Genomic DNA, 23,714 nt, shown 5'->3' on the forward strand with positions numbered 1-23,714 from the left:
AATACCTAATTCCTCCTCTTTTTTTTTCTCTTTTTTCCAAATGTTAACTGGGAATGTCCAAAATAATTTTCTGTTATAGTTGATGCATTCTCCACTTTCTTCTTGATCACGACCAGGTTTTTGGTCTGGTTTGGGGTCCTGGCTTTAATTCACTCTTATGTCTCTTACTGGTACGAGAGGGATGCCCTCTGCGGCAGGGCAGCATAGAGAGCGTCCGAGCAGTTGGCCTAAGGTGAAAGAAAAGCATTTGCTCCCTGCGCTCCAGTTTTACCTCTCTTGGTTGGTTTGTTTTTTGTTGTGTTTTTTTTTTTTGCTTTGGCTCTGCCATCAGCCTGGGAGCTGCAAAATGCAGAACTGCCACCTTCTTGTCCCCTGGCTGTAAACTGCATCTAAGGGAGCACTTCAGGTATTTGATTTTGCATACACCGTATGGTCACAGGAGCGGCCAGATGAGACCTGGGGCTCTGTGTCCCTGGGCTGCTCCCTCTGTTGTTCCTCCACTTTCCTTCTGTATTGGATCTGGCTGAGTTGGAGTTCCTTTACCCCACAGCAGCCCTCGTAGTGCTGTGCTCTGTACTGGTAGCTAGAAAGCTGTTGATAACACAGCAGTGTTTTGGCCATGGCAGACAGCCAGAGCACACCCAGACACCCAGGCATCTTCAACGTGGAGGCCACTTCCCACCTCGGCTGGCCAACGCAACGCGCTGCCTACCTTCTTCAAGGACGTCAGCAGTTTGATGCTGACGAAGCCCATCTTGTTCTTCTGGACATGTTTCAGGATGAAAGCATCCTTGGCCAGGTTCTCGTCAGAGAGGTGGAATTCCACCTGGGACACAACCCTCCTGGCCAGCTGCCGGTCAGGGACGGAGTAGCTGCAGTCCAAGAGATCAGCCCCCAAAACATCGCTCGCATCGCAGAAGCTCCCGGCAAAGCAGCAGGGACACGGGTGTGACTTGGTGGCCTTTGGGATGTGCAGCACTGCCCGGTCCCAGCCACAGCGGTCGGTGCAGATGGCAGAGTCTTGAGGAGCGGGGTGGCTCAGCTGCGCTCTGAAATGAAACGGAGTTTTATGCTTTTAGAAGCGCGCTTGCCTTCACGCCCCCAGCATCGGTCCCTGCCACAAGTTACGCAGCACATGGCCTTGCACAATCTTGCAGCCAGAGGTGCCTCACGAACAGAGCGCAATCTCTTTGATTACCAGGATACAGGCCAGGAGAGATCTTTGGCCTCCGGTTCACGGCAGTTGTCCCGACTCCCCCAGGCCACACACTGTTCACACAGTGGGAGCGAGAGGCCTGTGTCCTTGGTACCCTTGGGGTGTCCTTGCTAGCGCCGAATCCTCCAAGCACGAGGAGGGGATGTACTAACCCCATCCCTGGGGTCCCGTAGAGCGCAAACAGCCCCAGCGCCCCGACACCGGACGTTGGGCAGAATCCAGTCCTTTTCTGGGAGCACGCGGCGGCGGGTACCGTCTCCTCCGGGGTGTCACGCACCCAGGGAAAGGGCCACCCCCTCCCAGGGGGATCCAGAACTGCTGCTTTTCCCAGCAGGAGACTGAAAGACCTGACAGCACTACTGGAGCGAGGGCTGGGGGAAAGCGTGCCACCGAGCGACACCGCGTGACCTTCCTTCGTGCCCTCGACGTACTTTTCCTATTTCTGCCTCGCTCCGGTCAACGCAGCGAACAGAAGTGCGGGCAACGGTCACAAACGCATTTGCCATCTGGCGCAAGGAGGCTGCGGCTGCAGCTTGGTCCCCGCTTGGCTCGGCTGAATCAACTTGTTCTTCTTCCCCCACCAGAAAAATACTGTTGAAAGCAAAGAGCATTTGCACCCGCAGACCCCAAGAGCCGCCTGTAGGCCCCGGGGGCACCCCAGCCTCCCTTAACCCTTTCCCTCCCCAGGAGGAGCTGGGGAGGCTCTTGGGGGTGGGGCGGAACACAGGGAGCCCCCGCATTCCTTCCGCAGAGACACCAAAGAGTCCTTGGCAGCCAACAGCCAGAAGGGACCATGGCGCGGCCACCAACGCAGCTCCCACTGCCTGGGTCCTGGGGCCCCCCGGCGCCCCAGCTTTTCCAGCCATTCGTGCTCCCCAAAACCTTCTACCCTCGAGGTAGGGACCAACCCCAACCCCGGCAGCCCAGGGACGCTCTTGGGGGGCAAGAGCAGAGGTGACCGCCGGCCATCGCTCCTGTCTCATTCTCTCAGGCTCAGCCAACCTGTGCCGCCTGCCCGCATGGGAGCAGCCCTTCCCTGCACCCCGGGCACCCCAGGCACCACCAGCAGGTATGGCACCCCAGTCTGCTCTGGCCCCTTCGCCATCCCCATCACACCCGTTCCCCCGGCACTTTTCGCATGGGGGTTCAGCAAGCCCCGGTGAGCATCCTTGCCCTCGCCTGGGCGGCGCGTGCCCAGTAAAGCCCATCTGCAGAGAATTCCCCAAATATTTGGGGCCACCTCTCCCCTTTCACCTCCTAGATGTGAGTCTCCTCCCCGATTTGCAACCCCGTCCCACCGGCACAGCGGCTCACCCCGTGGGGATCGCCCTGGCCACAAGCTCCCCACGCCCCTGGCCCAGAGCTGGGGGATGTCGGCCATCGGGGCCGGCTCAGCGGGTGCCCCTGGACAGTCCCCCCGGCCCAGCACGGCTCCCCCTCACCCACACAGGTCTGCAGAGGGCTCCATGTGGCTGCCTCTTCGACCCCCGGGTCTTCCGCATCCAGTGGACAACCACCGACCTGCCTCCACCGGCTACCGCCACGCTCGGCTAAGGCGCCGCTTCTCTGCCGGGTGCTGCCCTGTGGGGTCCCGGGGGCTGCGGGACCCCCCAGGGCCAACCATGATACCTCATACCCTACAAAAATCAGAGGAGTGGGGTGGCCCCAGACCCTCTGGAGCTGCCAGTGTCCATCCCTGGCTACCAGCACAGCGAGGGGCAGCTGGCACAGATCAACATCCCCAGCACGGCCACCCCTGTGGGGGCACCCCCGGGCGGCGATGTCCACACCAGCCCCTGCGCTGCCACCAACAACGAAGCCCTTGGGGACACTGCAGGCGACCTTGCAGTGTCCGAGGAGATGGTCCTGGAAGAGGCCCTAAGGCTCTTCGGTTGCTCTCTGGATGGAGTGGGGGTCAGCCAGGATGTTCCCAGCAGGAGCTCCGTGCCCGAGGACGCTGGTGGCACCAGCGCAGACACCCCCGACCGCGACTTCAGCTCGCTCTCGCTGCCTGAGGAGATGCTCATCCCTGACTACTGCATCCCCGAGCTCAGCGACACCACGCTGAGCCTCAGAATAGTCAACGGCGGCGGGATGGAGCCCCAGGAGCCGTGGCAGGATGCGGGGATGGACCTGCCACCGTCCCCGTCTGCCACGGCAGAGCAGCCGAGGAAGAGGCAGGTGCAGAGCTCCTTGCCAATGGCACCCAGCAAGCACAGGGCTCTGGCAGCCAACGTGAGGGTGTGTGTGTGGGGGGATTAGACAGGGGTGAGAGGGATGGAGATGGGGGGAGTGGGGGTGGGTGGGAGAGGAGGGGTGGGGTATATGGCAGGGGGGGTGGGCGGGGGGGGCTAGGGAGGGGTCAGACCAGCTTGGATGGGACCTTTTCTCTTGTCTTTTCAATTAAAAGCTGTTTCTCCAGAACCACTCGGTGCCTATGTGGGAAGGGGAGGGAGCACAGGGGCACCAAGAAACAGCACCCAAGAAGTGCAAGAGCCCCACTGAGCCCCAAATCCGAGCCAGCAAGCCACGAGGGGAACCCAGCCACCCCCAGGGCCCAGTCACCACCAGCGGGGCAGGCGATGGTGGGGGGGGGACGGGAATGGGAACAACTCCCCTGTCCCCTTCCCCAGGGGGAGCAGCCCTTTGGTGGGGAAGCCAGGACAGACAGGTCCCTGCAGGACTCACGGACACAGCCCCACGCAGAAAGCAGCACAGAGCCCCTGCAACAACGATAGACCTTGGGGGCCGGGGGGGACACGGGCACACACGACAGCAAGGCCTGCAAGGCCTTCGTCTTGAACACCACCAGTGTCCCCTCCAGCGGGGACAGGGCTCGGTGCACAGCCCTTCAAAGCCTCAAGACCATCATGGCCTTCCTCGGGTCCCACTGACCTCAGCCCCGGAGAGCCCAGCTCTGCCTCACTGACACAGCAAAATAACCCCAAATCACCCCAAGAATGGCGAGGGAGGGAGCTGCAGGCCAGGCAGGGACCCTCCTCCACTTGTCTGGCTGCGCCTTGGGCAGCCGCAAGACCAGGAAGGGGGGAGAAAAAATCAGAAGGAAAAAAAAAAAAAAAAAAATCACTGCACCATCCAGAAAGTGCCTGGAAACTTCATCCCTCTTCATTGCCCATTTCCCATGCGAGCTCCACAACGTGGGAGCAACGCAGCCAATAGAACCTTCGAGAAGCAGAGTCACAGCCTGCTGCAGCTGGCCCTGCTCGAGCAGCCGAGGTGGGCTGGATGATCTCTAGAGGTCTCTTTCAGCATCCATTCTGTGCTGCTGTGACTCTGTCTCTATCATGGTTTAAGCTATAAAAATGAGAGCTATAAAAATGGAACGCTGTGTTAAGAGCACAAGGCTCTGCTAGCAATGACCTTGCTGTGGCTCCTTGCTGTGCTGAGCCCAACCGAGTTTTTAAGAGTAGATTTTTAGTGTGAGCAAAAGTGTGATTATTTTATTTTTTATTTTATGTAAATAAAGTGGGTTTGGTTTGTTGTTTTTTTTAAATAAGACTCTTCCAGAGCTCAGGTCAGGCTGAACCTGAGGGAAAGGGGCAGACCCTCGCAGAGGGCAGAGCCACATCATGATAGGGGGGCCAGCAGGATCAGGGGGCTGCTCACGTCCTCCGGCTCCAGGAAGATGGTTGCACAAAGGACTCGGGGTGCAGCTCCAGGGACAGGGGTTTGGTGACCTGGCTCCAGCGCCTCTGGGGCCAGGGGCTAGGAGATGTCGGGGGCTTCAGAGCTGTCGGGGGCTTCAGGGCTGTCAGGGGCTTCGGGACTGGGGGCTGCAGCCCTCCGCTTCAGAGGGACGATGCAGAGGCTGTTCTTGGCCTCTTTGACTCTCCACCACCGGCCAAGCCTGCAGATGAGAGAGATGGGGGCTACCCTCCGCCGAGCCCTTGGAGGAGCAGGGGGGGGCTGTGCCCCTGGGCAGCACCAGGGAGGGGGGACAGTACCGGTGCTCCTGTCCAAGGCCAGCCACCAGGAAGTCACCGGCTGCAGAGAACTTGAGGCTGTTCACAAAACCCACCTGGAGGGGACAGGGCAGGGTGAGGGGCTCTGGCAGCCTCCTCCTGCCGCCCAGGGAGGGGAGCCCCTGCCCAGAGATGCCCCAAGCCCAGCTCCAATCCCCCACCTCCCCATCCATACCAACGGGATGTCCCAGAGGGGCTCCAGCTTCCGAAATCCCTCACCGCACTTCCAGAGCTTCACGCTGGCGCTCTGGGAGCCTGGGGCAGAGAGAGAAGACTGCCATGCACTCCCACCCAGGTAAGGGAGCAGGACGCCCCCCTCTCCACACCCCCACTCCAAAGCAGCTGCCACACACCTGTAGCCAGGAGGTCCCTGTTGCGCAGGGCGGCCACTGCTGAGATCCAGTATGGCTGCTGCAGGCCCTGGGCATCCTGCATGCCATGTGCCTGCCGGGCCAGTGCCAGCGGCTTCTTTTTCGTTAGCCCCCACAGGGCTAGGGACCTGCCAGGGAGGGAAGGGGCGAGGGGGCCGAGGGGGGCACCGCCTGCGCACCCCAGGCACCACCCCGGCCCTGTGCTCACCCGTCATCGGCGCCTGACACCATGTGCTCCTCACTGATGAGCTGGATACAATCGATGGAGCCCCTGTGAAGAGAAGGGGCAACTGCCATCAGTTATGAGCATGCTTTGGGATCCTATTTAGGAGACAAGGGCTCACCGGGGCATCAGCATCCCCACAGTGCCGGCAGGCTCCTAGTGATGCTTGGCACCTGCACACCGCTGCCCCAGCCTGACCCCCCTGCCTGCAGCCCCCTCTCCCGCCCCAGACCTACTGGTGCCCGTAAAACACAAGCTGCGACTCCTCCGGGATCTTCCAGAGCCGCACGGTACCGTCCCGGCCCCCTGCCGTCACACAGCACTCCCGGCTCAGGCTGTCCGGCCCCGTGATGACATCCTGGTGCCCGAACCTGGAGAAGGAGATGGCAAAGTGCTGTGGCAAGCAGGGCCCTCTGCTACCACAACTCCCCCGGGCCTGCTGGCTCTTGTGACTTCTGACATCCCCAGGCAGGAGTGGCTGCGCAGCTTGCGGTGCGGGCAGGAGGCAGAGCTGCCCTTCCTGCTGGGGACGTGGAGGGGAGGATGCTGCTGGAGTCAGAGCATTGGTGGCTTTGTAGCTCCCGAGCTCGGCCACGTCAGCCCAAAGCAGCACAGGATCCTTGGACGGTGGGAGGCAGAAAAAGGGATTCGCCCCGGCGTGGCCCCGCAGAGGGGAGGGAAGGCTTCAGTTTCAACTTTGGCTTCAGCTTTGGCGTGGCCTTCTCCTTCCCTCTGTTTCAACAGCCCAGCAGAGCAGCTGGTGCTTTGTGGCAAAGATGAAGCGCATGGACAGGCGTTGTCCTAGAGCACTGGAAAGAGTGGCTGTCCTGCCACTCTCCGGAGGCTGCCGGGTCCTCCTCCAGCTGAGGTGTCTCCTTTCCTGTTAGACCTCAGGAAGAGGAGATACCCCAGCCTGCAGAGCATCCTAGGGCTGGGGCTCCAGCGTTGTCTCTGCCTGAGCAGAGTCCTCGCTGGGGACTGAGTGTGACCTCATCCGTGCCCTCGTCATCTGTAAACTCGGCCGTGGTAGGTTAAACCTCGACTTCAGCCTTCCTCGTCCCAGGATGAGGAGTGTCTGAGTTGCCAGGGAGGAGACCAAGGGGCTGGTGTCTTTGCTTGGGCCTTGAAGGACTGTGGGGACAAAGCAGCAGAGGTGAGGTGACAGCCCCATATCCCTTCCAGGCAGGGCACATTGCACCTCATGATTCCCAGGGCCAGGAGGGAACCAGGGGGCAGATGGCTCAGCTGGAAGCTGCTGGTTAGGAATACGCCCCTCCCGAAACACCCCTCTTCCCACAGATGTGCTGGGAGCAGAGCCCCCCTTGCCCAGGCTGGGGGGGGAGCTCCATGCCAAGGTCCTTCCTCCTCCCCGCTGCCCTCACTCACTCTCTCTGATGTACTTGCGCTCGTTCTCGTGCTCATCCACATCCCGTCCGAGGAGTCCTGGGGGGACACAGCATGTCAGGGACCCACTGGCCATCAGGGACCCACCAGCCAGCCTGTCTGGCCACACAGTTCCCTGGGGAGGGCTGACCCCAGGGTGCAGCATCGGGGAGGGGATGGATGAGCCTCCTGCCAGCCCTACCTGTGCAGGCAGGAGTGGGAGAGAGTGAAGGGGTGCCCCACAGGTCCTGCACTGGGACACAGGGACCCTGGCAGAGAAAGGGACCCTGGGGCTAGGGGCTCACCGATGAACCTGACAGCCTCCAGCCGCAGGGACTCCTGCGGGCTCCGCAGGTAGGTCTGGCTCTTCCACAGGTAGTACGTGGCCCTGCTCCTCTTCCTGGCCAGCTGGAGAGAAGGGTGCAGAGTTGGCACAGAGATGGCCCCCCCGTTGGGCCATCCCTCCACCAAGGACCACCCTTCTTCTCCCCAGCAGGACATTCCCAGCTCTCCGCTCTCCGCATTGGGGTTCGGAGGGAGCAGAGGGCTCCCAGGCAATGCTAGGGTGCCATCCTGGTGGCGGGGTCCCCTTTGGGACCCCGGAGGTGAGGACAGCCTGGAGCAGAGCCTGTTCCAGGAGGGTGCATGCAGCTGTGGGGACACTGCCCTTGGTCCCCTCTGCTGGGCACGGGCAGGGCTTACCCAGGGCAGATCCCAGGGGTGCTCGGGCTGTGCTTACCAAGCACTCGCAGATCCTCCATGCCTGCGCCGTCTCGGCCAGTCGCACCAGCTGCCTCCACTTCAGGAACTGGCCAGCGCTGCGGAGGGCTTCCTGGGAGGCCTGGTGAGCAGCACAGATGCTACCACCACCATGGGGGGCACAGGACCCTGTGTCCTCCCTCCTGGTGGGGCTCAGAGCCTGTCCTGGCCCATGCAGGGAAGACGCACCAGCTGGGGACTGATGCTGCCAGCAGGTTCAGCACCCCAGGGGAAGAGGAGGGCAGCCACCCTCTCTGGCTGGAAGCCTGTCGGGGCTTCAGCGTTTCAGCTTTGGTGGCCCCAGGCTGCTGCGGAGCCGTAGTCCAGTCTCTGGGGCTGCAGGGACCCATGCCAGGGGCTGTGTGGAGGGAGCTGGGTGGGAAAGGGACCCACCTCCCCATCCACCAGGCAGCAGGAGGAAAAAGGCAGCAGTGGGCAGGGAGGGGGGCTCTGCCTGTTCCTAGGGACTCAACAAGCTAGACCTCACAGTGCAGTGTCAGCATTGCCCTCCCCAAAGGACCAGTCAGGTTGGGAATCCCACCTTGGCCACACTCTCGTCCTGGTCATGCAGGTGAAAGAGCAGCGGCAGCAGGCTGTCCCACACCACCTTCTTCATCTTCTTCTTTTCAGCACCCACCACGAGCCCCGTTGCAATTTGGAAGAGATGGATGGAGAGCTCCCGCACCGTGTCCAGCTCCTGGGGGAAGAGGGGAGGAGGACCTCAGCCACAAGCCCATGGCAAGCAAGGGGCTGACATGGAGACAGACATCCCCAAAATGGCTGCAGGCAGCCCTGCTGCAAAAGGCAGCGAGCTGCGGCATGCAGATGGTCTGCCCAGGGAGACTGGGGTCTCCGGGGCTGAGGGCCAGAGAGGGAGGCCCTGCAGAAGGCTGGAGGATGCTGCCAGAGCAGGGTGTGCATTGGTGGGGCTCAGCACGCCTGCTGCCATCCTGCCACCACTGTCCCCCGCTGCGGCAGGGAGGCCGAGCCGGAGTGAGTCCTTGGTGGGGGGTTTGTGACACAGCACGGAGCCACCAAGGGCAGCAATGGGGTCTGGGGACTGCAGGGCAAAGCATCCCCCTGCAGAGCACAGGGGCTGCAGTGGGAGGCGTGAATGGAGGTGCCCAGGAAGGGGGACATGGGGCTCTCCCCCAGCCGTACGTTGTTGAAAAGCAGCAGGAGCTTTTCAGCCAGTGCCAGGGCAGTGAGGCTGAGTCTCTTCCCCTCCAGCAGCCAGAGCATGTTGCCAAGCACGGGCAGGGCCGCGGCGCTGGCATCACTGTCATCATCCAGCAGCTGGTCCAGAACGTACGGCAGCAGGATAAGGGCTTTCCTTTCCTGTGTGAGACATGCCACCTCCTTTTTGTAAAGGAGCCACCGATCACAGGGGTGAAAACCCTCTCCACGAACACCGGCCTCCCCACTGGGTTCTCTGCAGGCAGTGCAGGTTACGAGGGCAAGGTCCCGGCAGACGGGGCTCACCAGCACGCCCATGGGAAGAGCAGGGCACAGAGGGGGAGGACAGACAGCACTGGCTCCTTGCCAGCCCTTCGGCTGCCCCCTTCTCCACCAGACCCCCCTGGATAGGCTGGTGGGTGACTGGCGCTGCCTGGAAAGCTGCCCAAGCTGCCAGCAGCCCCTGCCATGGCTGCTGTGTTTCACCCTGGGGCTCAACACCTCACGGCCAGGCCCTGCAGACCCCACGCTCAGGCCGGTTGCTCTGCCGCCAGCATACCTGCTGGGACGTGCTGGCAGTGGGAGCCCGTTCCCGTCAGCACTGCTGCTTCTCTCCTTGGCATGGCACAGCCATGGGGCAGAGGGCCGGGGAGGCAGGAGAGCTGGCAGCAGCCAGCACAGCCCACAATGCCCAGGAAAGCCTGAGCTGCCACGTTACCCACTGTTCCACCCTGGGCTGCTGTCCCGGCTGCCCCCTACTCACTGTGTCAGGCCTCTCGGTGAGCCTGAGGATGGCCCTGAGCACCAGGCTGGGCATCCCCAGGCACTGGCTCTGCAGATAAATGGGGAAGATTTCCAGGGCACGGACCAGCTCTTCACTGATGTTGGTAAAGTCCAGCATCTGAAACACAGGCAGTGGGAGCTGCTGAGGTGTGGTGCTGGCTCCAACCATCAGCTCAGGACAAGGACGCAGGGCAAGACCAAGCCCAGACAGAGAGAGGCAGCAGGGATTGCAGAGAGTCCCTGTGCCCCACACCACAGCACATTGCTTGCTCATCTGCTCCTCCATGGTACCAACCAGAGCCCACCCACTGCCCCAGCTTTCCCCACAGTGGTGGGCATGGGAGAACCGAGCATCGGGGGGAGCTTGGACTGGTGCCATCAGGCTCACCTCAATGAAGAAGACCATAGCGACCATCTGCCAGGTGGGGTCCTCTGTCCGGAGGAGCTCTACCAGATGGCAGAAGATGGCGGAGCGCAGGCGCCTTGGCATCTTCATCATCTCCCTGACGGGGAAGGAGGCACTGTCAGGCCTGAGCCAGGCAGGCACATCTTTTGGGGGTTTGCACCAGCCTGGACATCGCCAGTCTGTACCACTTTCTCCAAGTAATGGGGACCCCACTGCCATCAGCCCCAAGGGAGGGGGTGGCATGGGGTACCCTGTCCCCAAGGAGCAGGGAGAAGGGGCTCTCACCTGGCGATAATGCGCACTCCCATGAGGTGGGTCTGGGAGCTGAGCAGGGTGTCCCAGCCACCCTGCGCCTCGATGGCCAGTACCTGGCTCTCAAAGCCCATGCTGCAGAGCAGCACTTTCAGGGACTGCACCGCAGACCTGCACAAGGAGAAATGCTTAGCTCCCACCCTGGCTTGGCTCCGGGTGGTTGGCAGGGATGAGAGGAAAGGGATGGAGCACCTGATGGGAGTGAGCTGATCCTGTCGGTGCTCCGTCCAGAAGATGTGCACTTCCTGCAGCGTCAGCTCCGTGGTGAATGACGCTTGGAAAAGCAGCGCCAGGAAAAGCTGGGGGAAAATTGCCTCCACCTGCCACAGGCAGACAGGCTGCAGGAGGATCTCGCTTATCGCCCTGGTTGCCTGCAGAAGACACCCGGACGCTGAGATGTCCCCTCACCCCTGGGGAGGTCAAGCCTTGGGGCGGGCAGGGAAGGGGAGCAGGGGCCCCGGACAGCTGAGATCAGCCCCGGAGGTCAGCAAGGCTTCGTCCAGCAACTCACAGCCAGGGAGAGGATGCGCGGGTTGTCCTTGGTGGAGGCGGAGGTCTTGCGCAGTGACTGGTTCACCAGCAAGCTGAGCAGCTCCCTCAGCACCTTGTCCGCAGCCCGGAGGTCAGACATCATCGCCCTCCACATGGCCCTGGCGACACTGCAGGGACACGGGGCTCTGTCAGCAGGGACACCCCAGAGGATGGCCGGGCTGAAATCCCTCGGGAGGGTCTTGGGGCCCCTCTCCTAGTGTGAGAGGCGCCCCCAAAGGCTGGTGGTCCCCTTACCGGGTGCACGTCGGGGAGCACTGCAGCAGGCTGGCCACCAACTCCCTGGGGTGTTTGCGCACAAGCACCACCAGGGCCCTGTCCAGGCTTTTGCGGGCTACCACCGCCCTGACGGAGGGCCGGCTTCTGTAGATGGCCCACACGACGTTCAGCACCTGGAGGGGAGACACGGGCGGGAGTGGGGATGTCAGCATGGTGAGCGCGGCCATTTCCCCAGCTCCTACTGGGAGCTGCTTCCGTTCCTAGTGCGGTATGCCAGCTCGAGACGGCGTCAGTGCTAGCCAGGCACAGAGCCAGGGGAGGAACAGTCCCCCAGTGGGCTGGAGCATCAGCTGTGCCACCCATGGGCTATTCACCTGCCCCGGCTGGAAGGCACGGTCCGCCACAAGGACATCCACCATGTGGGCAGCCAGCCTGATGCTGTAGGCGCTTGGGTGTCTCAAGCTCTTGATAGCCATGAGGATGATGTCTGCCTGGTCGGAGGACTGGAGGTATTTTGTGAACATCTGCAGGATGAAGGAGAGGAGGGGAGATTTGTTGCCTCACCCAGAGCATCACCCAGAGCATCTTGACTGTGCAGTGAGAGCGGGGCACGGAGCCAGGCTGCGCTGGGGAGGAGACTGATGGTGGGCATCAGGGTCCCGCAGGGGACTGAAGCTCCCTGAGGGCCTTTGCCTAGCCCCTGCTCAGGAACAGCGTGAGCCCCTGTCATCCCCACGCATCGGGTGTCCCTTCACTCACACTGAGCCAAAGGCACTTCTTACCGAGAAGATTTTGCGGGTGTGGCTGATTTTCAAAAGCTGCCAGGGCTTCATTGCTTGCCAGTCCTCCTGGAGCTGCAGCTGCTCTGTGCCATGCAGCCAGGGCCACCTGCCTGGGGGGGAGCAAAAACGGGGTGCTTAGAGAGAGGGTGCAGAAGTGGAAGTGCAGTCTGAGAGCATTGGGCAGAAAAGTTGCTGGCCAAGAAAAAGGGCACCAGACAGGTCCAGGGAGCAGATACCCAGGGAGGGTCCAGGGCTATTGTGAGCGGGGGCAAGGCAAAATGACTTTTCAGACTGCAGGCAGGCAGGCAGGTTGGATAAGGCTTTCTCTCGTCAAGGAGAGTGGCCCCTGACTGCCCGTGCCTGGGGGATCCAGCCCGACACAGCTTGTCTTACTTCTCTGCTGCAGGACAAACGTGTGCAGGTGATAGAGAGCTTCTGCAGCCTCAGGACGCATCCCCTTGTCCTTGCAGGTGCAACAGAGGGTGAGGTGCCCCACCAGCTTCCCCAGCATTACAAACTGATGTGTCTTGGAGCACTGATGCCTGCGGACCGTGGCTTGGGCAAAGCAGGGGCAGACCTGGGGGAAGAGAGGCAGTGTGAGCACAACGGGAGCCCCAGCTGCTCCCAGAGCAGCTAGGCAGCAGCCAAGAGCAGGGCAGGGCTGCCGGACCCAGGTTCCTGCCTGTGCCCGGGGCAGCCCTGCCCTGCCCTGCCCTGCCCTGCCCTGGGAGAGAGCATCGACAGGACAGGGGCAGGGCAAAGACCCCTGCTCCCGACCTGCTGGCTGGGTGCCCAGCTTCCCTGGGAGGTGCCGGGGCTCAGGGGCACAGGGACAGGGCACTGGGGCTGCCCAGACCAGGAGCTCGGTACCTGCGGCAGGGAGTAGGTGGTGATGAAGTTCACCAGCCTGGCGATCCGTGCCATGGCCCTCTCCTGCACCTCTGCCAGCTGGGAATCGGTGAAGGGCAGCAGCAGCTGGGAGGAGAAAAGCTGCTGGTGTGCCAGGGAGGTGGCATGGCACAGCATGGCACAGCCAGGCTTGCTCTGGGGCAGTGCCTGGGATGGGGCATGTGTCCTTCTTGCCCCTCACAGCAACCTGCTGCGGGCAGGCAGGTCACTGCATCCCGCTTCTGCTGCTGCCTCTGCTGCCTTCCATTCACTCCCCACCAAAAAACATCCCTCTGCCTCCCACCCAAGGACTCCAAGGCTTTGGGGTGACCACCTCACTGGGGACCTGTGGTGGGGGCTCTGGGATACGGCCCATGGTGAAGCTGGAGGGGGAAAGCCCCAGGGCTGGGCTCCCCTTGCCAGACAGGCAGGTCCATCTGGGAGGCAGTGTTGGGGAGGACGGGCGGCGGGCAAGGCTGCAGAGGTGGCGTGGGCTGGGGCAGGAGAAGGGGCTCTGGCGGGAGCCAGGAGGCAGGGGGGTGGGTGGGGGGCATGGCTGGTAAGGAGAGACATTCCCTGCCCCCCTCCTTGCACCAGGTGCTGGGGGTGGGCACCGCTCAAGCCAGGGGTCACTGCCCATGGGGACCCTGTGCCAAGGTCAGACCTCCAAGATGTTCTGCAGCTCCACGATGCCAAGGGTGCCGGCACTGCGTACCAGCACCTGCAGCATGCTGTCCATCGTGGCCAGGGTCTGTGAGGGGGACAGAGTCTTGGGGGCAGCCCTGGAAGCCTGGCAGGGGACGGCCATGGCCCTGCGGTGCCCAGGAAGGGGCCTCGCAGCCAGGGAACTCCCCATGGTTCACCCCCTGGCACACCTTGGAGTAGAGTGAAGCATCAGGGCCCCGAGTGTCCTCCTGAGGAGGCAGGTGGAAGATGTTGCAGAAGCAGGCATACAGGAGGCTGTTCTTCTTCTCCTGCAGAAGCAGCCCCGCTCTGCTGCGGGGACAGAGGAGGAGGCAGACCCTGGGCTTAGAGACCTGAGCTGAGCCCCATGCCATGGGGGACCCCTCAACCCTCCATCACACTGGCACTTGCCTTTGCGGGGAAAACCCTGTGGCACCCCCTGCCCCGTTCTCTGCCTCAGGACTGGGGATGCCCCCCACCTGGGACCGGTGCCATCGGGGCCACCAAGCTGGGGGCTGGGGCAGGTACCTCATGGAGATGATGGCCAGCATGGCTTGCTGCTGCACCATAATGCCCTGGGGGCCAGCGGGCTCCTCTTGCAGCAGCACCTGGGGAGCACAGCAGCGTGGGACAGCTCAGGATGGGGCAGTTTCCTTCGCCCGGCAAGAGCCTGTGGGGCTGGCAGAGCCCAGGTGCCCCCATCCTGGCACCCAGTGGTCCCAAGCCCCATGGCTGGAAGGGCTGTGCCCGTCACAGAGCCACAGGCTGGCCAAGGGACCTGCAAACATCCAGCCAGGCCGCCCAGGTGGCTTTGGAGCATCTCCAAGGATGGAGACCTGGAGCAGTGCTCATCCGCAACCCCCCTGCCTGGCCAAGCTCTCATCTGCCCCCGGGGCTGTGTCGCTGCCTGCTGCCCCTGCCCCTGCCCCTGCCCCTGCCCCTGCCTCAGCCTGACTGGCCGCCCCCTCACCTCGATGGTCTCCACCACCTCCGGCTGGCAGAAGTAAAGCACGTCCCACACAGCGGAGTCCACGCTGGTGGTGCTGCAGACGGTGCAGATGGAGGCCAGAAACCTCAGCTTCTGGGCCTCTTGCTGCCAGCCAGGGAGGAGACAGACAGACAGACAGCGTCAGGGGGGAGAGACAGCCAGGTGGGGGGCCCAGCACAGCCCCCAGCACCTTCTGAGCACGGGACAGGGGCCGAAAGACAGGCTGGGAGACACGGGCACAGCCTCATAGAAGTGGCCACGGATACCTTTGGTCTGCTCCTGAGGAAGGCTCGAATGATGTCCAGGGTATTGTCTTCCTCCCTGGGCAAAGCCAAGGCAGAGCAGCACAGATCTGGCCAAGAGAGAGCAGGAAGGGCTGGGGGGCAAGCAGCAGGGAAAACCCGAGCCCTCTGCCCAGCTCCCAGGGATGCCACAAGCCCTTGCTCAAGGCTGGGACACCGGTGTCCCCTGCGTGCCCCAGGAGAGAGGGTGTGATGCTGGAGGGCAGCACAGGGAGGGGGCCCTGCTGTGGTCTGGTAAGGGATGCGCTGGCACCAGGGCACAGGGAGAGTCCCTGTCCCAGGAACGCCAGAACAGAGCTCCCTTCCTGGCCACTGCGCCGTGGGAGCTCTGATGCCAGCCTGGCTGGGGGATGTGAGCCTGGCCCAGGACAAGGCAGGGCAGGCTGGGGAGCCCCCTGCTCCACAGCACCCGCACACTCACCTGCCCGCAGCAGCTGGACCTCGGACATCTCATGGGGCTTTGGCCTGGATCTGGGAGCCGGGGCAGCTCCAGCCTTCTCCACCCAGGCCTGCCTAACGTGGCCAGGGGGTCTCTCCGCCATCCTGCAGGAGGGAGGGAGGAAAGGGGTGAGGAGGACCCCCTGCCACCCCAGGGGTGGTGGGGGCAGAGGTGGCTGTGCTCAGGGGCTCCTCGCTCCCATCCTGTCCCAACACTGTCCTCCCAGACACTGCGGGAGCAGGGCTGGCTGCCACAGGGTGTCGCAAAGTACCCCAATGTCACTCCCCTAAGCCCCCTGATCCCCCCTCCCCAGAAGCCCTCTGGCTGCCCCGGAGCACGTGGACCCCTCCTCGCCCTGGGGGGACGGGACTGGCTCCCTCTTCCTCCTCCTCCCGCTATGGGGCTGGGGTTTGTCTGTATGGGGGCATCCCCCTTGTCGCAGACACCCCTCTGTCCTCTGTCCCTTCCCTCCCAGGGCCTGGTGCCACCCCCACCTATGGCCAGGCCGAGCCGGGGAGCAGCCCCCAGCCCCTCAGGCACGCCGAGGCTCTTCCCTCGTCCTCACGAGGCGCAGGACAAGGCCCGCCGGGCTCCCCTCGCTCGAAGGCAGGTGGGCACACCGGGACACCAGAGGCCTTCCTGTGCGCTCAGCCACAGCGATCTGCGACCGTTGGGGTCTGCTGGCTTGCCCTGGTTACGGCTGCCGCGGCAGGCGGCAGGGTTCCATCGGCCGTTCGCTGGCACGAGGGAGGGGGGGAGTCCCCCCTCCCCCCCTCCCCGGGGCCTACGCCCCCGCTGGGCTCAGCCCGGGCCTGCTGGGTCGTCTGAGCGGGCGCGGGGGCCCGGGCCGGGGTGCTGGGGGACGCGCTACGCCCGGGGTGGTGGGGCCGGGAGCGAGGTGGCGTGGGCACAGAGGGGTCGGTGCGTGGGGACGGGCGGGAGGGGAGGCGAGAGGCCGGTGGGCAGCGGGAGGCTGCGGGTCGGGCCGTTGCGGCGAGCTCGATGGGATGGGGTCGATGATGGGGTCAGGGGTGGGTTCGATGATGGGGTCAGGGATGGGTCCAGGGATGGGTCGAGGGATGGAGTCAGGGATGGGGTCAATGATGAGTCCAGGGATGGGTCCAGGGATGGGGTCAATGATGGGCTCAGTGCTGGGGTCAATGATGGGGTCAGTGACGGGTCAGGGATGGTCAGTGAGGGGCTGGGGGCCACTTGTCTGGGAGGTCCAGCCGTGGGGTGGGCGCAGTGATCAGCTGGGTGGTGCCGTTCAGGTTTGTGCACCCTGTGCGGGTGTAGCGTGGTTTGGAGTGATGGGGGGGTGCAGGCAGGGTGGGCTGCGCTGTGCAGGGGTGCAGTCTGTTTTGGGTGCTGGGGGAGGTGCCCTGGACAGACGTGTCATTCATGCTGGGGAAGCAGAACCAGGCGCTGGTGAGCCGGTGCAGCGGTTCCTCCTGCGCAACATTCTTAGGAAAACTCTCCTTTTTCTTTCCTTTTCCTTGCTCCTTCGCTTCCAGATCTCCGTGGTCGCAGTTTGTGCTGCCTCACCTCCAGCACAGCGTGCAGAATGAAACGACGGTCACAGAATTCGTCCTCCTGGGGTTCTGCAGCACCCCAGCCCTGCAGCGCTGCCTCTTTGGCCTTTTCTCTGCCCTCTGCTCTGCCACTCTGATGGGAAACGCACTTGTCTTTCTGCTTATCTGCCTGGACTACTGCCTCCCCATGTACTTCTTCCTCTGCCACCTCTCCATCGCGGCCATCTGCTACGCCTCCAGCAATGTCCCCCGTATGCTAAGGAGCCTCCGTGGACAAGGCAGAACCCCCTCCTTTGCTGGGTGTGGGGCACAGAGCCATCTTTATTTAATCTTTGCACTTACAGCGTGCGTGCTGCTGGCCGTCATGTCTCATGTTCGCTACGTGGCAATCTGCCGTCCCCCGCGCTATGCCCTCATCGTGATCTGGAGGCTGCGCCTCACCCTTGCCACGGTTTTGTGGGCTTTGGCGTTCGTATTTGGTACACTGCAAGCCTCTCTGGCTTTACACCTGCCTTTCTGTGGCCCCTGCGAGGTTGTCCACTTCTCCTGTGAAATTCTTGCTGTCTCAAAGCTGGCCTGCCCTGCCGCTCCTGCCAATAAAGTCCTGATCTTTGCTGTTTGTGTGTGCTTCTTCCTCTTCCCTTTAGCCCTAATCCCGATTTGCTCCCTGGACAGCCTGGCCACCGATCTGCGCATCCGCTCTGTGCCAGGATGGCATGAAACCACCTCCACGTGTGGCTCCCACCCGACCATGGTGGGTGTCTTTTATGGAAACGCCATCTTCGTGTACGCGGGGCCCGGGAGCGGTAACTCCTCTGGGAGGGAGAAAGTTCTTTCCCTTTTCTACAGTCTCGTCAGCCCCAGTCTGAACCCCGTCATTGACAGTCGGAGGAACAAGCAGGTGAAGGAAGCCTTGCTGAAGCTTCAGAGAAGGAAGAGGGTCTTTCATTCCGTCTAGCTGGCGCTCTAGGCTTTCACCTGTCTCCTTTCTTTCTGCTCTTTCTTCTTGAGCTCTTGGGGTATTTCTCATGGAATGTTCAGTGGTTAAAAGTGTCCTCGTTTCAGCTTGGATAGAGTTAACTGTCTTCCTAGTAGCTGGTACAGTGCTATGTTTTGAGTTCAGTATGCAAAGAACCTTGATAACACTGATGTTTGCAGTTGTTGCCGAGGAGTGTTTAGACTAAAGTCAAGGATTTTTCAGCTTCTCATGCCCAGCCAGCGAGAAAGCTGGAGTTGCCACAGAACACAGCCAGGGCACCTGACCCAAACTGGCCAAAGGGTATTCCATACCATGCGACATCCCATCTAGTATAGGAACTGGGGAGTGGGGGGGGGAATCGCTGCTCGGGGACTAGCTGGGTGTCGATTGGTGGGTAGTGAGCAATTGCACTGCGCATCATTTGTACATTCCAATCCTTTTATTATTGCTGTTGTCATTTTATTAGTGTTATAATTATCATTAGTAGTTTCTCCTTTTCTGTTCTATTAAACCATTCTTATTTCAACCCACGAGTTTTACTTCTTTTTCTGGATTTTCTCTCTCATCCCACTGGGTGGGGGGGGAGTGAGTGAGCGGCTGGGTGGTGCTTAGTTGCTGGCTGGGGTTAAACCACGACAGAGACAGAGTCACAGCAGCACAGAATGGATGCTGAAAGGGACCTCTAGAGATCATCCAGCCCACCTCGGCTGCTCGAGCAGGGCCAGCTGCAGCAGGCTGTGAGTCTGCTTCTCGAAGGTTCTATTGGCTGAGTTGCTCCCAGGCTGCGGAGTTCGCATGGGGAATGAGCAATGAAGAGGGATGAAGTTTCCAGGCACTTTCTGGCTGGTGCAGTGATTTTTTTTTCCTTCTGATTTTTTCTTCCCCCTTGCTGGTCTTGCAGCTGCCCAAGGTGCAGCCAGAGAAGGGGAGGAGGGTCCCTGCCTGGCCTGCAGCTCCCTCCCTCGCCATTCTTGGGGTGATTTGGGGTTATTTTGCTGTGTCAGTGAGGCAAAGCTGGGCTCTCCGGGGCTGAGTGTGGTGGGACCCGAGGAAGGCCGTGATGGTCTTGAGGCTTTGAAGGGCTGTGCACCGAGCCCTGTCCCCGCTGGAGGGGACGCTGGTGGTGTTCAAGACGAAGGCCTTGCAGCCCTTGTTGTTGTGTGTGCCCGTGTCCCCCCCGGCCCCCAAGGTCTGTCGTCGTCGCAGGGGCTCTGTGCTGCTTTCTGCGTGGGGCCGTGTCCGTGAGCCCTGCAGGGACCTGTCTGTCCTGGCTTCCCCACCAAAGGGCTGCTCCCCCTGGGGAAGGGGAGAGGGGAGTCGTCCGCGTCCCGCCCCACCGTTGCCTGCCCCGCTGGTGGTGACTGGGCCCTGGGGGTGGCTGGGTTCCCCTCGGGGCTTGCTGGCTCGGATCTGAGGCTCAGCGGGGATTTTGCACCTCTTGGGGGCTGTTTCTTGGTGCCCCCTGCTCTCCCTCCCCGTCCCACACAGGCACCGAGCAGTTCTGGAGAAGGAGCTTTTAATTGAAAAGACAAGAGAAAAGGTCCCATCCAAGCTGGTCTAACCCCTCCCTAGCCCCCCCCCGCCTACCCCCCCTGCCATATACCCCACCCCTCCTCTCTCACCCCCCCCCCCCCTCCTCCCATCTCCATCCCTCTCACCCCTGTCTAATCCCCCCCACACACACACACACCCTCACGTTGGCTGCCAGAGCCCTGCGCTTGCTGGGTGCCATTGGCAAGGAGCTCTGCGCCTGCCTCTTCCTCCGCTTGCCGGCCGTGGCAGGTGGGGATGGTGGCAGGTCTATCCCTGCATGCTGCCACGGCTCCTGGGGCTCCATCCCGCTGCCGTTGACTATTTTGAGGCTCAGCATGGCGTCGCTGAGCTCGGGGATGCAGTAGTCAGGGGTGAGCATCTCCTCAGGCAGCGAGAGCGAGCTGAAGTCGCGGTCGGGGGTGTCTGTGCTGGTGCCAGCAGCATCCCCGGGCACGGAGCCTCTGCTGGGAGCATCCTGGCTGACCCCCACTCTATCCAGGGAGCAACCGAAGAGCCTTAGGGCCTCTTCCAGGAGCATCTCCTCGGACACTGCAAGGTCGCCTGCAGTGTCCCCAAGGGCTTCGTTGTTGGCGGCAGCGCAGGGGCTGGGGTGGACATCGCTGCCCGGGGGTGCCCCCACAGGGGTGGCCGTGCTTGGGATGTTGATCTGTGCCTCCCTGGAGGCACCCCAGCCTCCCTTAACCCTTTCCCTCCCCAGGAGGAGCTGGGGAGGCTCTTGGGGGTGGGGCGGAACACAGGGAGCCCCCGCATTCCTTCCAGGGAGACGCCAAAGAGTCCTTGGCAGCCAACAGCCAGAAGGGACCATGGCGCGGCCACCAACGCAGCTCCCACTGCCTGGGCCCTGGGGCCCCCCGGTGCCCCAGCTTTTCCAGCCATTCGTGCTCCCCAAAACCTTCTATCCTCGAGGTAGGGACCAACGCCAAGCCCTGCAGCCCAGGGACGCTCTTGGGGGGCAAGAGCAGAGGTGACCGCCAGCCATCGCTCCTGTCTCATTCTCTCAGGCTCGGCCAACCTGTGCCGCCTGCCCGCACGGGAGCAGCCCTTCCCTGCACCCCGGGCCCCCCAGGCACCACCAGCAGGTATGGCACCCCAGTCTGCTCTGGCCCCTTCGCCATCCCCATCACACCCATTCCCCCGGCACTTTTCGCATGGGGGTTCAGCAAGCCCCGGTGAGCATCCTTGCCCTCGCCCGGGCGGCGCGTGCCCAGTAAAACCCATCTGCAGAGAATTCCCCAAATATTTGGGGCCACCTCTCCCCTTTCACCTCCTAGATGTGAGTCTCCTCCCTGATTTGCAACCCCGTCCCACCGGCACAGCGGCTCACTCCGTGGGGATCGCCCCGGCCACAAGCTCCCCACGCCCCTGGCCCAGAGCTGGGGGATGTCGGCTCGGCGGGTGCCCCTGGACAGTCACCCGGGCCCAGCTCAGCTCCCCCTCACCCACACAGGTCTGCAGAGGGCTCCATGTGGCTGCCTCTTCGACCCCCGGGTCTTCCACATCCAGTGGACAACCACCGACCTGCCTCCACCGGCCACCGCCACGCTCGGCCAAGGCGCCGCTTCTCTGCCGGGTGCTGCCCTGTGGGGTCCCGGGGGCTGCGGGGCCCCCCTGGCCTGGGCAGCCCCAGGGACCCCCCAGGGCCACCCATACCTTGCACCCTATGAAAATCAGAGGTGTGGGGTGGCCCCAGGCCCTCTGGAGCTGCCAGTGTCCATCCCTGGCTACCAGCACAGCGAGGGGCAGTTGGCACAGATCAACATCCCCAGCACGGCCACCCCTGTGGGGGCACCCCTGGGCAGCAATGTGCCCCCCAGCCCCTGCGCTGCTGCCCACAACCAAGCCCTTGGGGACACTGCAGGCAACCTTGCAGTGTCCGAGGAGATGCTCCTGGAAGAGGCCCTAAGGCTCTTCGGTTGCTCCCTGGATGGAGTGGAGGTCAGCCAGGATGGTCCCAGCAGTGGCCCCATGCCTGGGGACTCTGCTGGCACCAGCAGAGAGGGGAGACGGATGGCCCCAGCCCCCCCAGCGATGCCAACACGCATCCCCGGCTACGAGGACATCGAGGGGCCACTGGCCAAGATCAACACCTGCGGAATGGCCACCCCTGTGGGGGCACCCCCAGGCAGCGACGTCCCCCCCAGCCCCTGCGCTGACCCCCACAATCAAGCCCTTGGGGAGCCTGTAGGTGAACTTGCAGCATCTGAGAAAGTGCCTCTCCATGAGGCCCTAGTACTCTTTGATTGCTCCCTGGATGGAGTGGGGGTCAGCCAGGATGCTTCCAGCAGGAGCTCCGTGCCCGAGGACACTGGTGGCACCAGCGCAGCCACCCCCAACTGCGACTTCAGCTCGCTCTCACTGCCTGAGGAGATGCTCACCCCCGACTACTGCATCCCCGAGCTCAGCGACATCATGCTGAGCCTAGAAATATTCAACGTCATCGGGATTGAGCCCCGGGAGCTTTGGGAGGATGCCAGGATGGACCTGCCACCATTCCCACCTGCCATGGCAGACAAGAAGAGGAAGAGGCAGGTGCAGAGCTCCTTGCCAATGGCACCCAGCAAGCGCAGGGCTCTGGCAGCCAACGTGAGGGTGTGAGGGGGGATCAGACGGGGGTGAGATGGAGATGGGGGAGTGGGGGGTGGGAGAGGAGGGGTGGGGCATATGGCAGGGGGGGTGGGCGGGGGGGGCTAGGGAGGGGTCAGACCAGCTTGGATGGGACCTTTTCTCTTGTCTTTTCAATTAAAAGCTGTTTCTCCAGAACCGCTCGGTGCCTGTGTGGGACGGGGAGGGAGCACAGGGGGCACCAAGAAACAGCACCCAAGAGGTGCAAAAGCCCCACTGAGCCCCAAATCCGAGCCAGCAAGCCCCAAGGGGAACGGAGACACCCCCAGGGCCCAGTCACCACCAGCGGGGCAGGCCGCGGATGACTCCCCTCTCCCCTTCCCCAGGGGGAGCAGCCCTTTGGTGGGGAAGCCAGGACAGACAGGTCCCTGCAGGACTCACGGACACGGCCCCACGCAGAAAGCAGCACAGAGCCCCTGCAACAACGACAGACCTTGGGGGCCGGGGGGGACACAGGCACACACAACAGCAAGGCCTGCAAGGCCTTCGTCTCGAACACCACCAGGGTCCCCTCCAGCGGGGACAGGGCTCGGTGCACAGCCCTTCAAAGCCTCAAGACCATCACGGCCTTCCTCGGGTCCCACCACACTCAGCCCCGGAGAGCCCAGCTTTGCCTCACTGACACAGCAAAATAACCCCAAATCACCCCAAGAATGGCGAGGGAGGGAGCTGCAGGCCAGGCAGGGACCCTCCTCCCCTTCTCTGGCTGCACCTTGGGCAGCTGCAAGACCAGCAAGGGGGGAGAAAAAATCAGAAGGAAAATAAAAATAAAAAACACTGCACCGGCCAGAAAGTGCCTGGAAACTTCATCCCTCTTCATTGCCCATTTCCCATGCGAGCTCCACAACGTGGGAGCAACGCAGCCAATAGAACCTTCGAGAAGCAGAGTCACAGCCTGCTGCAGCTGGCCCTGCTCGAGCAGCCGAGGTGGGCTGGATGACCTCTAGAGGTCCCTTTCAGCATCCATTCTGTGCTGCTGTGACTGTCTCCATCATGGTTTAACCCCAGCCAGCAACTAAGCACCACCCAGCCGCTCACTCACTGCCCCCCCCCCCTCCCTCCCCCATCCAGTGGGATGGGGGAGAAAATCCAGAAAAAGAAGTAAAACTTGTGGGTTGAGGTAAGAATGGTTTAATAGAACAGAAAAGGAGAAACTACTAATGATAATTATAACACTAATAAAATGACAACAGCAATAATAAAAGGATCGGAATGTACAAATGATGCGCAGTGCAACTGCTCACCACTCGCCGATCTGGTTGACTGTAACAGAGGAGCCTCCAGGCAGCTCCTGCTTGGTACCAGCGATTACGCCACCTGCGCGGCCCTGCCGTTACCTAAAGTGCAGCAAGAAGTCCGCGCGTGAACATCCTTTATGCATAGAGATGTTTTCTTCTAGGAAAAGTTGTATAACACCGTGAATGACCAAAAGGAGGAAGTTCTCCACAGGCAGGATCTGTACAGTGTGCCAAGGGAAAATCCATCTGGGGTCTGCCCAATGCTGCATGAACGCAGGGTCCCCAGCATCTGAAGGGACCTAAGATTTACTTGCTACCAGGATGCC

General features: G+C 62.2%; 4 protein-coding genes across 7 annotated transcripts in view; 1 reads left to right on the plus strand and 3 right to left on the minus strand.

Annotated features, from left to right (window-relative positions):
• The window catches only part of LOC126036835 (U3 small nucleolar RNA-interacting protein 2-like), a 281,947-nt gene extending 275,907 nt beyond the window's left edge, over positions 1-6,040 (minus strand). The window contains exons 1-6 of one of the 3 annotated variants that reach the window (XM_049797047.1): positions 6,030-6,040; positions 5,779-5,841; positions 5,553-5,664; positions 5,375-5,454; positions 5,182-5,255; positions 4,764-5,084 (exon numbers count right to left, since the gene is read on the minus strand). In XM_049797047.1, coding sequence (XP_049653004.1) covers positions 4,943-5,084; positions 5,182-5,255; positions 5,375-5,454; positions 5,553-5,634 — 378 coding nt within the window. In that variant the 5' untranslated portion in view covers positions 5,635-5,664; positions 5,779-5,841; positions 6,030-6,040 and the 3' untranslated portion in view covers positions 4,764-4,942. The other 2 variants (XM_049797048.1, XM_049797046.1) reach the window with 2 other exon arrangements.
• Positions 1-16,468, minus strand: part of LOC126036799 (uncharacterized) — a 300,228-nt gene extending 283,760 nt beyond the window's left edge. The window contains exons 1-9 of one of the 2 annotated variants that reach the window (XM_049797006.1): positions 15,958-16,468; positions 15,446-15,567; positions 14,989-15,074; positions 14,705-14,827; positions 14,146-14,342; positions 13,926-14,046; positions 13,715-13,801; positions 13,037-13,137; positions 12,670-12,739 (exon numbers count right to left, since the gene is read on the minus strand). In XM_049797006.1, coding sequence (XP_049652963.1) covers positions 12,673-12,739; positions 13,037-13,137; positions 13,715-13,801; positions 13,926-14,046; positions 14,146-14,342; positions 14,705-14,827; positions 14,989-15,074; positions 15,446-15,566 — 903 coding nt within the window. In that variant the 5' untranslated portion in view covers position 15,567; positions 15,958-16,468 and the 3' untranslated portion in view covers positions 12,670-12,672. Of the gene's footprint in view, positions 1-12,190; positions 12,740-13,032; positions 13,138-13,714; positions 13,802-13,925; positions 14,047-14,145; positions 14,343-14,704; positions 14,828-14,988; positions 15,075-15,445; positions 15,568-15,957 lie in introns of those variants that run through there. The other variant, XM_049797005.1, reaches the window with a different exon arrangement.
• The window catches only part of LOC126036843 (electroneutral sodium bicarbonate exchanger 1-like), a 720,476-nt gene that overhangs the window by 299,439 nt on the left and 397,323 nt on the right, over positions 1-23,714 (plus strand). The window lies entirely within an intron of this gene.
• On the minus strand, positions 6,404-10,354 carry LOC126036803 (maestro heat-like repeat-containing protein family member 6). Its single transcript, XM_049797015.1, has 8 exons — positions 10,283-10,354; positions 9,875-10,012; positions 9,097-9,273; positions 8,477-8,632; positions 7,916-8,017; positions 7,482-7,584; positions 7,180-7,236; positions 6,404-6,924 (listed from the first exon to the last, which is right to left on the minus strand). Exons 1-8 carry the CDS (start codon positions 10,307-10,309, stop codon positions 6,719-6,721), a joined length of 966 nt encoding a protein of 321 aa, XP_049652972.1. The 5' UTR covers positions 10,310-10,354; the 3' UTR covers positions 6,404-6,718.

Source organism: Accipiter gentilis, unplaced genomic scaffold (genome assembly GCF_929443795.1).
Source record: "Accipiter gentilis unplaced genomic scaffold, bAccGen1.1, whole genome shotgun sequence".
Lineage (NCBI taxonomy): Eukaryota > Metazoa > Chordata > Aves > Accipitriformes > Accipitridae > Astur > Astur gentilis.